The 17,743-nt window shown below is 44.3% G+C and overlaps 1 protein-coding gene and 1 long non-coding RNA gene across 7 annotated transcripts; both read right to left on the bottom strand.

Moving 5' to 3' along the window:
* Window positions 1-1,778: 1,778 nt before the first annotated feature.
* LOC127323182 (subtilisin-like protease SBT1.4) lies at window positions 1,779-2,492 on the bottom strand. The gene has a single exon (XM_071825695.1). The coding sequence runs from the start codon at window positions 2,406-2,408 to the stop codon at window positions 1,779-1,781; it is 630 nt and encodes a 209-aa protein (XP_071681796.1). The 5' UTR covers window positions 2,409-2,492.
* A 4,981-nt stretch (window positions 2,493-7,473) lies between these two features.
* Window positions 7,474-17,432, bottom strand: LOC127336598 (uncharacterized). 6 transcript variants are annotated; one of them, XR_011752686.1, is made up of 15 exons: window positions 16,878-17,432; window positions 15,937-16,222; window positions 15,088-15,423; window positions 14,244-14,384; window positions 13,629-13,724; window positions 13,241-13,495; window positions 11,580-12,767; window positions 11,297-11,351; window positions 10,464-10,535; window positions 10,151-10,359; window positions 9,775-9,951; window positions 9,526-9,665; window positions 9,217-9,436; window positions 8,886-9,127; window positions 7,474-7,935 (listed from the first exon to the last, which is right to left on the bottom strand). It is a non-coding gene; the product is annotated as an uncharacterized lncRNA (long non-coding RNA). The 6 variants fall into 6 exon arrangements; XR_011752681.1 differs by lacking the exon at window positions 10,464-10,535 and having other exon boundaries at window positions 10,151-10,463; window positions 16,878-17,431; XR_011752684.1 differs by lacking the exon at window positions 10,464-10,535 and having other exon boundaries at window positions 10,151-10,463; window positions 15,088-15,419; window positions 16,878-17,431.
* Window positions 17,433-17,743: the final 311 nt, after the last annotated feature.

Raw genomic sequence — 17,743 nt, 5'->3', positions numbered from 1 at the left:
CGCAACGGGGGACGATCGGCCGAAAAAACCGAAACAGCATCGACACCGCTCCCCCGAATCAGGGACTGACCCCGACTCAACGGCAACTCCGAGCTCCCGCCATGGCAGCAGCTTCCGTCGCCGCCGCGACCTCGCGAGCGGTCGAACCCCACCGCAACGCCTCCCCGGAACCGTCATCCCGGGCGCCCTCCTCGTCCTCATCGCGCGCCGCAGAGGCGAGGCGGGACCGGTGTCCTTTGATGGCGGCGCCGAGGAGGGCGAGCTCCACCTCGACTCCCCGTGGGTCGCGCCGGCTGAGGCGGACTCGAGGCTGGAGGAGGCCGCGGCTGCCGCGGGACTCCGTCTTTGCGCCGAGAACGAGGCAGAAGCAGATGAGATACGGGACAACCTGCTGCGACAGGACGACGAGGTCGGTCTACCAAAATCAAAATTGGAATTTTTCATCACTAATCTTACCTATGATCTTGATCTGAGCTATAGCGAAAAGTTGCAATGCATTTTCTCAATTCGTACGGTCGTGACGCTGCGTCTGATTTGTTATTTTGGAAGGTTCTGCTGAAAACTGCATAGAGTGGATATTAGATTACTTACTGTAAAACTGGGATATTCTCGTATTTCAATTTCTAAGAAACGAAGTTTAGCTAATTTTCCTTATAAGTTGCGCATATACTGTAAAAAAAAGGAAAAAAAATGACTTTTTGAGGTTGTGATGGCGTTGCTTTTGGAATTACGAACTGCGTCGCTTCAGGGTTTGCCAACAGCGTTGCTTCATTGTACAATTTGATACTTCACGATACTAGCATGGCTAATTTTTGCTTCCTCATTTGATCTTCACTACAGATGATGGCACTGGAGGCAATATACGGGGACGATCTCGCTGTACTAGAAAACAAAGGAGCGCTCCGCCATTTTCAGGTTACTTATACTGTCCATCAGTGTTTTGTTTGGGCGATAAAAACTTTGTTTTGATGATTTTTTTTAAAAATTTCTTTAATTCCAGATTTACATACGGTACGAATTGCAAAATGCCGCTGAAGTGTGCGCTAGGTTTTCTCCAGTCAATAGAATTGGAGAAGACAGAGGATGTCCTGATGATTGTCTAGAACAACATGAGGAGGATAAAGGGGATGACTTCTCCTATTCTTGCAGCTTTGAGCACCTACCCCCTCTAATATTGACATGCTTGCTCCCGCAGTCCTATCCAAGCAAAGAGCCCCCATATTTTACGGTCACCGCTAAATGGATGGACGGGCCTAGTGTTTCTCAGCTCTGTGAGATGCTTGACACCGTTTGGGCAGACCTGCCGGGGGAAGAAGTTGTGTACCGATGGATTGAGTGGATACACACTTCTTCTTTGCCACACCTCGGGTTCGACAACAAAATAACATTAGGTCCAGATATTCCTAAGCACAAAGGAGATAGCCGTGCAATCTCTAGAAGTCTATCATTGGAGTCTGTGATCCCTTTGATGCTCAGTTACAATAGTAGGAAGTGTCATCAAGTTTTTCTTGAGGATCTCCACATGTGCATGATTTGCCTTAACCAGAGCAAAGGTAAGCTTTTTTTTTTTTTTTTCTTTTTTGACTTCTTTTCTGTTCTGCAGTAGTGCCAAATAATGAGCATGCCTAGTTATTATTTTCTGGCCGTTGGTGGCTTTATTAATTTAAAGCTGGGCGTAATGCCTTATGTTTAAAAAAGTTATTATTTTCTTTTATTGGGTCTTCCTTGGAAGAATACCACTTGTTCTATGGCATCTATTCCACGCTGCGCTAGCTCTTCTACGTAGAGGTCATGCACCCGTATTTCCAGCACACCTTGTAGGACGCGATGCGCGCGCCCGGGGCCATGCCGACGGCTTTCCCTCTGGCATAGCCGTACAAGGCCGCGTCCGCCACAGCGGATCCGGCGGCTGTGGACGCGGTGTGCGTGCCATGGCCGTTGGTGTCGAGCGGCGACCTCGACTCCTCCATCTCGTTCATTGAACGCCCAAGTTCTAGCTCGTACCCCTCGTAGAAGGCCTTGGCGCCGACGAGCTTGCCGTTGCAGTACGCGGAGGCATTGAACGACGGAGCTGAGATGCAGCTCCCTCTGAACTTGCCAGGCGGAAGTGGCGGCACCGATGGGTCCGCCGCGAATGAGGCCCGGTCGATGGGGTACACGCCGGTGTCCATGACGCCGATGACGACGTCCGTGGCGCCGTTGGACGCCGGGAGCAAGCCGGACGAAGAGGAGAGGCCGAGGAAAGACGGCGTCAGCGTGGTGTGGAGCTGAAGCGTCGCGTCGGGGACGACGGCGAGGACGGAACGCTGGGACGCTAGGTGTGCGGCCTGGCGTCCCGTGAGGCGCGCTGCGAAGCCCGTCGCCGCGTGGGAGTAGGAGTAGAGCACCCTCGGCGCCGGGACGGACATGTGCACGGGGATGTGGTCACGCAGGAACGCGAGCCTTACGCTCCGGTGGCTAGCAGTCCGCCGCGGCCTGGCAGCAGCGGCGCGTGCTTGTGCGCGACGTGCACAGTGTATGAGGACTGCTTCTCTGTTTCCTCCGCCGCTGCCGCAGCGAAAACGACGGCGAGCAGGATACATAGAGCCCCGCAACGTGGTCGGTTCGTCGCAAACTATCAGTGAAGGATGCTGTGGTGGTGGTGGTGTGATCGGAGGCGCGAATTAATAATAGAGGCAGATGAGCTTGAGCCCCGCATCGTCTTTGGACTACTGCGATACGAGGGACCGGCAGTAATCATGTGTTATTGATTGCAATAAAGGAAAGGTTACTTTCAATGTTGATGATAGGGAGCATACCGTTTATTTTCCCAAGAGGATTGAGAAAGCGTGTGGAGTTAATACTATTTCTAATGTGAGAACTATCAAAGTGGGAACTATTGATTGTCCTATATATGAGCCTAAAGAAGAATATCAAACTCTCGTGATTGGATCCATATCAATACAATTCAAGGTAACATGATCGATTTGAGGTTTATTTGTTCTTATGCTATGAAAAATTTATTTGGTGGCAAGACTTGATCAACCTTGTTAACAAATACTTTTTATATGCATAGAGGCGGTAAACAACATCTCTTTCTCACCCCACTTGTCTTACTTGCTGTAGCATTTTTAATTTGCAAGGTTCCTTAGTTATTTGGAGATTTCAAAATTTTTCTGACGGTAATAATAAATTAAATACCCGAAATGTGCATTTTTCAAAGTTTTCAAAAATTCACAAAAATTATACCGTTGGTCCTATTTTTCGACGAGGCACTGGGAGCACCGAGAGGATGACCTGTGGGGCACCGAGAGGTGCCACACCACGAGCCGGCGCGGCCAAGGAGGGGGCGCGCCACCCTGTGGTGTGGGCCCCTCCTTGCCCCACTTTGCCATCTCTTTCTCCCAGCACCTTCTCTCTCCCGAAAAACTCGTACCAGGTTCCTCTCACTCGCGTTTTGCTCAAGAGCTCCAGATTTTTCGATCTCTTTGCTCAGCCCAGATTTCTTGCTGAAATTTGGCACATTTGCTCCTTGGTATGTGACTCCTCCACCCATCCAAGTAGAATTTTGTTTGGTTGAGTATATCTTGAATATTTTGCTGCTGTAGGTAACATGTTTAGTGAGCTTGCATGCTTGTTCTAAGTGGTAGAAACTAGTTTTGATGCATGATTAGTACTCTAGCAAGTTCCTATGGTAGTTTCCCTCAAATTATATGTCACCAAACCAAATTTTATATCACTTGTTGAAAATTTCAGAGAAGAGATGAAGAAGTTCAACTTTGGAGAGTTGTTCAAGAAAGGAACAACCAGCACCGGGAGGCCTTCTAGGGCCGCCACCCGGATTAGGCGATCGTACAATGAGGATATCATCGCGCCTAGCTTCGCGCCCGAAGAGGACAATGGGGCTCCTAATGCTTCGTCTTTTCCATGCTATGATTTTCTGAGGAATGCAGGGATATTGGAGGATTTCTTCACCATTGTCAACAGGGCGGGCTTAGCCACCTATGTGGGAGATGAAAGGGAGCAATACTACATGCTCACCAAAATCTTCGTCGAGAGCTTCAAGTTCCACAACAAGCAATATGAGCCGACAGTTGCATTCAAGATATATGGTAATCCTGTTACTATGAGATTGGAAGATTTTTGTCATGCATTGGATATTGCCCCTGTAGGTACAGCAAGTAGGATTGATGACAACCCCCGGGACTTGTTGGAGCTTTATCGAGGGATTACCGATGATGATTGTCGCACCATTCAGCGTGGCGAGATAAGAAACATTCAACTCCCCGCCATTAAGTATTTTGCATATTATATTGCTACTAGCATTCTTGGTAGGGAGAACACTAGCAATATTTCTAGTTACCATCTTGCTTTCTTGAATATTGCACTTACTGGTCAGACATCTTATCATCTTGGTTCTCTTATTGCTCGCCGCCTGACTAACAGGGGGCCTATTTTTGGAGGAACTATTGCACTGCGCGTTTTAACATATCTAAGGCTTCCTCTTGATCCTAATGATGTGCCATTGGCCCCTAGGAAACTTGATATTGCTGCTATGAAGAGTCATCATTTTGTTACCGCTGATTCTACTTTCTTTGCTAAAGCTGGTGAATATGGGGTGCTATGAGCTCTCACGTAAATTGGTAGAATTTTGAATGCTAGACCATTAAGCTCCCAATTATTTATTTTGGTCTACACTTCAGGAAAGCTTGCAAGGAAGATTTTTAGGCTTCAATTGATGAAATCAAAATTTGGCTCGCTGCTTGGAGTACCTATGTGCATGCTTACACAAGGAGGGAGGCATCTAAGGCGAAGGCAGTTCATAAAGAATTGAATGGTCTAAACCGGTGATGGGCTGCATCCTAGCTATCATTTTGATGGTTCGGGTGCAGCTGGTTGGTAATTCGAAACCACAAAGTAGAAGCTATTGCAGGGATGGCGTGCCCTCTCCAGCACATCATCAGTGTTTCAACTAGAGAAGCAATGGCTTTATTGAAAGGGTTGGACTCCCTGGTTCGCTCTAACTCATTTTTTTTCGATAAAGGGAATATATTAATATCAAGAGATACCAATTACACCCAGCCTCTGCAACAACGTACCACCCTAATGGCACTACGGATGCACACATCCAAAAAAAGGAAAAGAAAACTAAGAAACAAAAGTCCCGCTACGGAGATTCCGTGACGATGCTTGTGACCCTCAAACTACGTCACAGAGGGGTCTTCCGTGACGTATATTGCTATTGCATGACGTTTTGAATTTAGCTCGTCACGATATATCGGATTTGTTGTAGTGGATCGAGTCGCAATTTTTGCTTTAAGGTCTTCAAAATAAGGGTTTCCGGGATAAATGAAGGGGCTTGATCTCTATGTTTTTATTCACGGCATTTGACATTCTCATCAATGGGATTCCCGGCCATATGATTTGGCATGTCCGTGGCTTAAGGCAAGGGGGCACTTCATCCCAATGCTTTTTTATTTTAGTTATGGATGCTCTTTGTCTACTTTCTTTGCTAAAGCTGGTGAATATGGGCTGCTAAAGTTGTTCCTCCTTGCTTGAGCGATGAGTACAGAAAATCCAATTCAGTGAGCAGCAGGCATAATCCAATGAAAAATCGAACCAATTCGCAGGGGAAGCAAAACGTCAAGCAGGTTTGTAGCCGGCGCCCAAGCTAATAGATTGACAATCAAAAGGTTTGTAGCCGGCGCCCAAGCTAATAGATTGACAATCTATGAAACTAATCAATCTACTGAACCATACATCATGTCAACAGGAGTGAAATAATGAATATGATAAAAGAAGGCAAATAACACAACACATCTGATAGATTATAAATATGCATCTGATAAAGTTATTAGTATTTCATTTCCCAGGCAAAACATTCTACATAAGTTGCAGGTCGGAAGAGACAGGAAGGATGAGCAAGAGTGACCATACGAAAGGTCGAATCCTCTTTAGGGCCGGCCGGCCGGCGATCCATTGCCTCCTGCGGCCACCCCCTGTCTCTTGGTAGGAGATCATGTCGACGACGAGGATGTACGTGTAGAGGAGCTTCTTCTCGCCGGCCATGGCCATCTCATCTCTTCTCGTCGCCGACGCCAAAGTCCAAAGTCACAAGTCACACACACGATCCCCGCACGCGGTGTTTGACAATGGACTTGTATTTATAGAGGGAGGCTGGTTTGAATTTTCATCAAGGGAAAATGCTGAGCGGGAATGAGGTGTCGGTCCTTCTCTCCTCTCCTCTTGGTTCGTAGCTTGATGGTCGGTTTCATAGATTACTGATGTGAGTTGCCTAGGGAAGACAAACAAACGCCCCATAAATTAGGCACCCTTCCTTAAATATGCGAGCGAGCACAGAATTTGAGCATACGATGGGAGTAATTGCTGGTGCAGGTCAGGGGTTGGATTCCTGTCAAGTAATTCCTTCATTCACGGACTAGATTCATATCCATGTTTTTTTTGTGTCTCCAAGGTCTTCTCATTATCTTACCATTTGTCAGCTGAAATTAGTGCGTCCAAAGTCACAAGTCACACACACGATCCCCGCACGCGGTGTATGATAATGGACTTGTATTTATAGAGGAGGGGGGCTGGTTTGAATTTTCATCGAGGGAAAAGCTGAGCGGGAAAGAATTTTCGGCTTTTCTCTCCTCTGCTCTTGGTTCGTAGCTTGATGGTTGGTTTCATGGATTACTTATGTGAGTTGCCTAGAGAAAACAAACAAACGCCCTGTAAATTAGGCACCCTTCCTTAATTATGCGAGCGAGCGCAGAATTTGAGCATACGATGGGAGTAATTCCTGGTGCGAGGTCGGGGCTGGATTCCTGTCCTATTAATTAAGTAATTCCTTAATTCACGGACTGGATTCATATCCATGTTTTTGTGTCCCCAAGGTCTTTTCCTTATCTACCATTTTTCAGTTCGGCTGAAATTAGTGCGTCCAAAAATGATACATGTATACATATGTTTTGGGCAGACTCCAAAACCCTTCATATGGATTAATTTGCAAATCTTCACTTTCTCCATTATGTTGCCTAGCTATTTCATCAATCACAATGGTTGGCATGGTGGATTCGTCCGCACGTCGTACGATCGGTCAAGCTTCTCTAGATGATGCATTGACCTCGTGAAATATGGACTATAGTTAAGTAGGTCGAGAATTTGGGAACCATGATTCACACAATGGAGGTTACCAAATCAGAGCACCCTATCTATGAGGTTGAAATCCCAGATAAATAGACAGGAATCCAGCATGTAAAATATTCTCTTTCAATAGTTTTCCACTTAGCCTGGTAGAAAGGACTTTTTTGCAACCGCTAGCCCCCACGCATAGTCAACTCAAGCTAGCAAGCTCATCAGGCTTGTGTAACGGTGACTTGCAGGATTGACCACGGTGTGTGTGGGGTTGACCACGATAAGAGGAACAAGACATCAGGTCTAGCTAGCTTGTAAAACCAATATGACTTGAAATATTCCTGGTATTAAAAAAGATGAAGCACGTTGGTAATTACTCATGGAAGGAGCTCAATCGACGGCTGAAGTGTTGGAAATTGACCTTAACTCTATTTTGGACATCCACATCACTTCGCAAACAATGAACTACTAGTACTATGCATAACGCATAGGTATTTAAGGATACATGGAGTATATGAATGTAGTAAAGATGACAAGTGCAAGTAGAGAATAAAGAAATACACAGGTAAAGAACTACACCTACTGATTTGGAAGACACAATTCGACTACTTAGTATTACAACAAATGGAACAGTACTGCATACGCCGCCGGGTCAAGGCATAACGGACCGGAGGCAAGCCGCACCGCCCGAGCCAGTTGGCAATAGACCATGTCTGCGGAGCCACACGAGGACGGGCCGTGTAGTGCTCCAATGAATACTTCTTTACAAGAACCTTCTTTATGAAATGTTGCCGCCTGGATGAACTTCCACCACTAGGGCTGCACACCATACAAAACAATGCTATAAGACAAAATAGCAAGGCTGGAAAGAAAGTAGAACCAACAACATGTTAAAATCTCTTCTGCTTGTGGCCACAAACATGCATAAAACAATTTATTTTGATGGATTTCTAATCATAAATAACTTCAAAATGACTAGTACCTACTATCTCCTATTTACATCAAGCACTGGCTTAATGTATCACCACCACCTGCTTAAAAATATTTGTCCCAGGTGATGAAAACCAAGAGGCTCAGGTACCAGCAACCAAAATGTGCCTTGTAACATAGTATATGTTTTATTATAAAATCATATAAGAAACTAGTGTCAACACCTATTAAATAAGAAACCAACATATAGAGCAAGACCACACAAGGTACAGTAGTACCAGCTATGCATAAGTAGCATAGACTCAAATCCCAAGCAATGATTTATATTATCACTAGCACAAACTTTCCTTAATAATGCAAAGGCAGATGAGCAAATTATTAGAGCATGTTCAAGCAACTCAAACACACATGTGCATTCTACTCTTACGTCATTATAGATTAAGTGCTTCTCATGGCATTGCAATCTGCAGTCATGCTGGATCTAATCCAAAGCATAGATCAATAAGGGCACATTCTAGCAACTCAAACACACATGTGCATTCTACTCTTACGTCGTTATAGATAAGTGTTGCTCATGGCATTGCCATTGCAATCTGCAGTCATGCTGGATCTAGTCCAAAGCATAGTTAAATAAGGGCAGCACAAGATATCCTCGACATTTGAACAATGTTTTGCCCTCAAATTAGCGGAAGTGCCCATACTCAAATTTTGATTAAGGAAATTAGTTAGAGAAACTAAAAATCTAATCTTTCCATGCAGGAATCACATTTTCCCACTCTAGCAAACATAAACAGCACAGTCCAGGGAAAACAGGGAGTTATCAAGAGAGAAAGGGAGACCTTCAGAGGGGGGACATTGTGATGTAGGAGACGTCCAGGTCGAAGAAGGCAGGGGCAGCAGGTCGTACTAGACTGCCAGCAGCACCAGCGGCAGCAGGAGTTCCCGTGGTTGCCGGCAGCAGCTCCGGTGAACAACACCACCAGAGGACACCACCACCAGAATACCAACGGAGGGCACCGCCACCAGAACACCAACGGAGGGCGCCAGCGCCACCACACCACCACCAAAACAACAACTTGACCTGAGAAAAATGGAATCGAAGCATGCATTCAAACGCAGATCTGAGCCAAGCGGTTCAAGGAGGAGGGAGATGGAAAGAAAAATGCTTACTTTCGGGCACGGGGACGTCAGCTCCAGGTCGAAGAAGGCAAGGGCAGCAGGTTGTACTGGACGCCAGCAGCACTAGTAGGAGCTCACGTGGTTGCCGCTAGCAGCTCTGGTGGACAACCACCATAGGGCACCACCACCGGAACACACAGAGGGCACCACCACCAGAACACCATCGGAGGGCACCAACGCCACCACACCACCACTGGAACAACAATGTGACCTGAGCAAAATGGAATCAAAGCATGAATTCAAACGCAAAACCGAGCCAAGCAATTCAAGGGGCAGGGAGATAGAAATAAAGGTGCTTACTTTTGGACACGGGGACGTAGTTGGAGCATTAGTTCTCCTACAGGTCAGAGCAGCAACAGGCCTGGTCGATGTAGTGAGCTAGCAAGGACGAGCACAAGAACAAACTAGTTACTTCAGGTCTTAGCTCTTTTCTTCTTTACCTGAAAATCACAAATAGAAAGATCAGACTCAAATGTTTAGTATATGGAATTATAATTTGAACTCCTAAATAAATGTACAGAGTTCGAGCCAAAGAACACAGCCAGTCACCTTCACGGTAGTGTTTGTACTAGGTTTAGAACCATTGTTCCCCTTGGCGTTCCTAGCAGAAGTAAAGCATCTTGTTGTGCACATGGAGTCTTCTGAGTGGAAACTGCTACATATTCCTCGACACGAACATAATGATGGCCTATGGAGTGCTTTTGCGGACCAACTCAAGACCCAGACCTGAAACGCAGTTATGCTTACATCAAGTAAGGTGGTTGCGGTTATGGAGTAACACATTTGAATTTTTGGAGACACGAATATAAGTATTTCACGAAGGTCTGCTATTGAAAAACAAACAAGACATGAATTTTTGGACTAGAACAATGTTCTTGGAGACCTAGAAACACTACAATTTTAAAGGAATATATACAAGTACAACCTCATGTTCAAGGGGTATTCAAACATGTTGTCCTCATCAACATCAACACAAGACGCACACGAACTCACACACACCACCAGGCCATGAGGGCCATGATTCAGAGCACCACGGAGGGGGTTGCAAGATGGAAGGAGCATGTACTGTTCGGTTGTAGCAGAAGAACACCACCGCCACCATGGTTGTGTTGCTGTGCGCCCACCACCATCAGGCTGACGGCGGAAAGAGATCAATCAACACGAGAACGGATGCTCAATCTTGCATTCCACGACTGTAGATTCAACCTCCAAACTATTCAATTAAACAAAGGCCGAACCTTGCATTTCATAGTTGGTGAATCAGTAAGAAGCTACACCTCCATGAGTATCGAGTTTGAAAAACACTCTGGCTGAAGAAGAAAACTAATGAGCATATGTGAAAAATCCTCAAAAGCCAACAATTGCACATATGAATGGCATATCAGTCTACCAGACTTAGTACATCTTTCATCAACAAGAATGTAAAGACGAATGTATTCAGATATTTGAAACCACCATTGTAAAATGAATAAGAAACATGCACAAGCTTCGCTAATATATGCATATATATATATACTTACCAGAGAAGCATCACCCAGACGGACATACCATTGATAATTCTTGAATAGAAATCTCACTAGACATATATAGTCATGCTGGACCAACAAAATTTATTTATGGACGATGCTAAAAATCCTATCAGTCTAACATATTAAGCACAAACTCTTGCATCAACAGGAATATAAAGATGAACCTATTTCACAATTTGATTTAACAATTATAAATCACAAGCACATGCTTCGCTTTCAGTCAATACAATTAATCTCCATGCTGACTCTGTGTACATAGACATGCACATGCTTACACAGCTCATTCACTTGTCCCTCAAGAAAAACATGGACACACTACTGGCATCAGATGATGGCTCGAACATGTTCTTCCAACGGAACTTGGGGAGAATGCATATTGTTGTTTGAATCAAATCAAATGAATGGCAAGACACTTTCTTTAGTCCATGCACACGCTAACCAGTAAATATCAGCACTAAAGCATTCAACAATACCGAGTATACCATCAGATCAACTTTTTTGCCAACAATAGAATTTCAGTATAAAACTTGGTCCTGTACTACCTATACTGCACCTCATCTTCTTTTGGCTATCTGCTGCTTCACTCACTCCACCAATCTACAAGAAAATGATAAGCAAAAAATGGTTTCAGTCAAACCAATGAATAATTAATCAAGAATGTGTATTTTCGTTGTGTTTGAGTGAACCAACACTTGCTTAAAGACACAAAAATTCTGGCAGCTGAATTCTTATTCTTGTCTAACCTATTTATTTGCATTTGGCAAGAAGATAATGCACATCTATAGTAACAATAACAAAGCGCCAGGGCTTAAGAGAGTAGATTACTTTGATGCCATTTAATTTGCGCTCGAGCTCATCCACAACCGAGCAACAAGATGTTGGCAGTGGCCTCTCCGCCGACATCAGAAAGGGCAGAAACATGTGTCCCACAGAGCAACCAAGGTGCGCTGCAGAAAAAAACATTAGGTACAAATCATCACGATAAAAATTAATTGCTACAGTTCAGTACATGAAAAGTACAATCATGCATGACATTCTCTATGCTTGGCATGCAGAATTTTCAAGAATATAAATTAAATGCTAAAAATCAGTACATTTCCGAAATAACAAGTATTACCTCCATTCCGAAATATAAGCCTTATATTTTGGAACAGAGGTGGTATCACTCTATCATGCTGATTGAACTACAATTGCTTAAGTTCTTCTAGATCCAAAGAGATGATTTTTTTCCAGGAGAGCAAAAATGCTGAAGTGGCTGGTATACAACAAGGTCCGAGATTCCAAACAAAGGACAACAGACCATCTCAGACTCAATAGATTGCTATATTTGATGTTGTGCAACTTAAAAATGAATGGACATGTTCAGGTAATTTTTTCCCTATAGTCGCTACACTAAATAGATCATGTTTCCCTTACTGTAATCAATAAGAGGGTTTCCTAACGCAAACAATCTCTTCTATGTCCAGACAAACAAACCATCAATCTAGGTTCACGTATCCATGAAAAGGCACTAGCTAGTCAAAGTGTTAAAGTAGATAAGTAGAGAAAAGCTTTGGTTTAGCTAGCAAAATATGAAACTTTTTTCAGTGCTCAATTCAAATATGACATAATATTCAGATTCATATAGGAGAGCAATAGCTCAGAAGTTGCAAGTACTAGTATAATATCCAAGTACAATTTCGAGGAATGAACTTCACCACGGTATGCTAAGCAGGCTCATCCTCATCAGTCCCCCCTGGAATAAATTCTTGAGCTCACAGCGAAAAACAGCACATCAATCAATAGTAATAGTCACAAGAAAAGAAAGTTTATCTGGCAGCACCGGACATGCCACGAGTTCTACTTGCCACTGGGAGAAAGTGAGGTCCTGCTAGTCAGAGGGAAGCTCAAAGAGGAAGGCAAGACGAGGGGTGCCGCCCTGGAACTCTTTCCTAGTCGACCCCGTCGCGTTGGCCAAGTCGAACTACCGAGGAAGAGCCTCAAACACATGTACCCAAGCTCCGATCTTATCGCCTAAAGAAATCAACATGTCAAAGATAATGAGGGGGTCGCTAAAAAATGACAACTGAAAGTATTATCAGGTGACCCGAAACAGTGCGACAACAATGCTTCTTTTATTTTTTAGTGTCATCATAGAAAAAGAACATTGTTATTCTAACTACCATGCACTCTAGGAAATAAAAATTAATAGTTGCTAAAGGGAAAGATATCCATTAAGGATACAAAAAAACTTCAAACCTAGCTTGGATATCTGACATGTAGCTTTGACAGTCATAATCATTTCAGAACCACCAAAGATGGTTACCAGCACATATATCTAATGGGAATGTAAGAAAACACTAGTGAATCAAACTTCAAATAGATTGTGAAATAGATTGTCACCGATATGATATCTTACTTCTAGTTTCAAAAAGATATGAACGTAAGTACAGATAATGAATGCATCTTGGACTGAAAATTAGAGAGAAAATAACTTAGAAACATACCTACTATCTACATAGATGAGCATGCAAAGCCAGTTACTATCGACGAAGGAAGACAATAGCAGCGTCGGGTCCGTCGCACGCCTCTCAGCCCTTGGTCTGGGCAACAGGGAGGCTCAGGCAGGAGGGTGGCGGTGCTGGTCGCCATTCGGCGTCGATGCCAGGCAAGAGCACCGATGCGGTCGCCACTGCTGGCAAGCTGCAGGGCTCGTCTCCAGCTCAATATCTCTCCCACAAGATGATCAAGATGGCATTCCTCTACAAGTCGGAGAAATATTTCATGCTATAATCATTCACACAGGCTACCCACTCAGTAGTCATATGGAAGTGCAATGTACTGAAGGAAACACACGCACATCATTCAGAGTAAGAAGTGGCAGATTGATCTTACTCTGAATCCCATAGCTCCAACGAGCCCTGCTACTCCAATCGATGACAAGACTGGGCATCGATGTTCAGCCAGGAGCAAGCATGTAGGTGCAAAACTCTGAAATATTCACAACACGGGAAAATGTAAACCAATAGCTCGATGGAACAAACATAAATAAGAAAATTCAAGGAAGGCACAACCCTTCCCCAACCTGGTCTGTAACAAGTGCTAGTTTCTCGATGCGACGCAAGCCAAGAGGATGCAACATCGTAACAGAGAAATAGCACTAACTACCACCTTAAGATGGGTGAACCAAATTTCATAATCCAATAGAAAAACATCACCAGTTTTGATACAATGATACGGTCCGTTCAGCTAATTGAACAAAATGAAAATATTATGTGCCTTATAGATAAAGCAAGCATAAGAAATGTAGAAATATAGATAAGAGTCACTACAAAACTATACCTCTACATTATCAAGCTTTGCTCTTTGCATCAGTAGCTAGCAGCCGTGATAAATTAAAGTAGGAGAATCTCAGATACAAGGAGAGCATATCGCACATGATTTCATCGCATCAGACAAGCGCAAACTTGGGGCCTTCAGAGCTTAATCACAACAACAGATAGCACTCACGGAGAACATGAAGAGAAGCTCCCGGAGGTCGCAGGCCCCGCTGGTACTATCTCTGGCCTTGTAGCTCGTAGTAGAGGCAGCATTCTAGCAACCGGTGTTCATACTGGCCCTTCCACAATAGAATGTCCCGTTTGATAAATCCTGTGAGTAAAGCATGGATATCAACTTCTAAAAAGGTACATAACATCCAAACTTTAAAAAACACTTAGATATTGGCAAAAGGGATTTCATTTTACTCGCAGCATAAGAATAAGAATAGTCAGCTGTTATCACTTTACTCTTAAGCCTATACCAAGTAAGGAAAATACTCCTAGTCAAACCATCAAGAGGGCTAACTACTGGAGGACAATACGACTGTTAATCAGGTAAATAAAGAGCATGACAAAATAAGTGTACTTTTGCAAGCTAAAACCATTATCAGGAATTACATATATATAGATGGGAAATGTAAGGGCAAAATAAGAAATTCTAGCGTAAACCATGATTGAGCTGAGTACATTGAAATGCAACCAATGGTTGACACGTTAATAAGTAGCACCTGCCATGTCAGCAAAAAGAAACAAGAACTTGAGTTAACAAGTTAGGAAGACAGCTTCCAAAAAATAGAGCTAAATCAGCCATAGCTTGACTTTTTGTTGCTCAAATGAATCACCAAAAATCCGGTAACCTTCTAGAGATTTATTCTTTTAGTACAAAAGCTGAATCCATTATCATGATACGAGAACAATGATTAATCAGGACTACCAAGTATGTACAAAGCAATCACCTAGATACCCAAAGGATGGCTGGAGTAGGACACAAAGCAAGTAGGCTAGAGGACAAGGCAGAACAGTAAAAAATGGACCTTTTGCATGCAATCATCAACATCTCCCTCGAGCTCGAGATGGGGATGGATGAATTCCTCATCGAGATTGTCTAGCTCATTCTCCTCCACCCCTTCTGGATCATCATCCACGTCCATACCCTACTCCAGCCCACTCCTTGCTCCAGGTGGCACGAACAGTGAACAAACATAGGAGTTGCTGATGGAGGTGCGGGCCATCAACCTCTCTATCCAAGCGGCGGGGAGGGCCGAGTAGGGCAACAGGGAACATAGCGTGGAGGTGTCGCTGTTCGTTGGCAAGAGTTGTGTTGTACATGGTTGTCACCTTCCAGTGAGGCGCGCATCTCCTCTCTCTGTCTACCACAACAAACCACCCGTTAATCATGTATAAAACGAGTAGCATGAGCAAATATGTTTTACTTTTGAAAGTTGAAACCATTATGAGGAATTGCATGTATAGAGATAGAAATAAACAAAGTGAATACATTGAAATGCAAACAATGATACTTGAAAAGATAATAAGTAGAACCTGCCATGCCATGTTAGTAAGTAGAAACAAAAACCTTCTATTATTAGCTTGAGAAGATAGCTTTTTATTTCATGAGACACAGCCGTGGTCATACAAATGTACGGAGATGCACTTAAATGTTCAACATATAGAGCTAAATCCGGCTTGGTTTTGTTGATCAAATGAATCGCCGAAAAATTTGTACTACCAGAGACTGATTCCAAAACATCTCAGCAACAGTAGCTATATGTGGATGTTTTGAATTGCATCATGTAACTAAGAGAAGAAAGAACTAACTAGCATATCATTCGCAGACATAAAAAAACACTTGAAATAGACCTAGAAATAAGTGAGAGGTCTACCTCACTATGACAGAACAAACAAAACGAAGACATGCAGTAGTAGCAGCAGCTAGCAACCTTGGTTCATCAGCTAGATCAGGGCGGCGACGCACCAAATGCCTCTCAGCTCTTGGTCCGAGGGCAGGGAGGACCGAGAAGGAGTGCACATGGCGTTGCGGTGACGTTGGTCACTGTCCGACTTCAGCGCCAACAAGAGCGCCACTGTGGTCGCCACTTCACGGCAAGATGCAAAGCGTCTCCTGTTCAATCTCTCTCGCATAGGTGCTCAAGAATATGTCTGATCAATCTGCAAATTATTTCCACAAGCACGACTAAGAGTTTAACTCCCAAATTTGATAAGATTATAGAGAAATAAAATCATTTCGCAGATAATGGTCAATATACGAACAGGTTTTTCATTTACAAGTAAAAAAAACAGAAGCGGTGAAATGCTCTAGGTAATGTAATGTAACACCGTACTAACATCAAGCACAACAAGATTCTTAATGGCCGCTGTACCAAAATCAGGACATAGCAAATCAGGTCCAAATTCCTATCTTAGTGACTCCAGCGCTAGTACATAAAAATGGTGAATCAATACATCGATACCCATATTTGATCATTATATGATGAACTACAATCCAAACCAATATTTAATACATTAGGTGCTTTCCAAAAGAAAATTGCATCTCACCAACCAAAATTCATGAATGTTTGATTGCATCTTGTAATAAAAATGAGAGATAGCTAGCAGATCACACAGAGAACAAGCGTGCAATGAAACAGACCTAGAAAAAGAACAGACCAGCAAAGAGAATCTATCATGATCTGATGAACCAAACAGAGGACGGAGAACCAATGTTTGTGGATGATGTACTAGTATTTAAAAACATGGTGAATCGATGAACCAACACACAGCTTTGACTGTGAAATCCAAACGATTTTGCAGGAAAAAAAAAGACCTTTTGCGGGGCGGCGTCATGGAGGGCGCCTCCGTCTAGTTGGGGCTGGGCGATCTCGAGGATGTCCAGGTCGCCCCCCTCATCCCCTTCTGCCATCGGAGGAGGCTGCCCCTGCAGCTGCTGCAATCCATCCGAGATGGAGAAAAGGGCGGAGGAGGAGGGTCAGCGGGAGATGCAGACACCCGGGGCACTCGGACGCGCTCGCCGGCGGTGATGCGGGGCCCAAGATGGGCGACCGGCGCTACAACGTGGACGCCTGCATCCGCGAGGGCCGCGGCTGGTGGCTGGCTACGTCTGCTGCAGGTGGCCGGCGAGCCGCCCCACCGACTAGCTATTCCTCGCTGTGGGACTAGACTAGAGAGGATGGGAGGGGGAGAGGGGGGAGATTGGAGGGGAATGCGTTGGGGAGAGGAGGAGGCGGCGACCTCGACCATGGTGTGCTGCGGGCGGAGTGAATGCCGGCGGGTGGCGGCGGAGTGAATGCCGGTGGGTGGATGGCGGGGGTATCGAGGTTGGGTCGCGTCTTCGGGAGGCTCGAGGCGTTGGATCAGAAATTGAGGATTGGCTTTCTGTTGTCGCATTGGCTCTAGATCAAGAGGCTAATTTTTCTTCGCTAATTTCAGCATCTCCAAAATTTCAGCGGCGTGCTCAACTCCATTTTCGTTCCGCGCTGGATTTTTCTTCGCTAAAGGGTTTGCAATATGGCCACGCGTGCATCCACACGTGTTACGAACTCCCTCCTTACTAAAATGTACTAGTGCATATGAATTTTTAGACAAATCAATGTAAAGTTTGACCAAGTATGTGTAGAATAAAATATCAGCATTTGGAATACCTAATGAAATACCATTAGATTCATCATCATT

Source organism: Lolium perenne, chromosome 2, assembly GCF_019359855.2.
Source record: "Lolium perenne isolate Kyuss_39 chromosome 2, Kyuss_2.0, whole genome shotgun sequence".
NCBI lineage: Eukaryota > Viridiplantae > Streptophyta > Magnoliopsida > Poales > Poaceae > Lolium > Lolium perenne.
The sequence above is the reverse complement of the archived record's forward strand: the minus strand, read 5'-3'. Positions and strand labels throughout refer to the sequence as shown.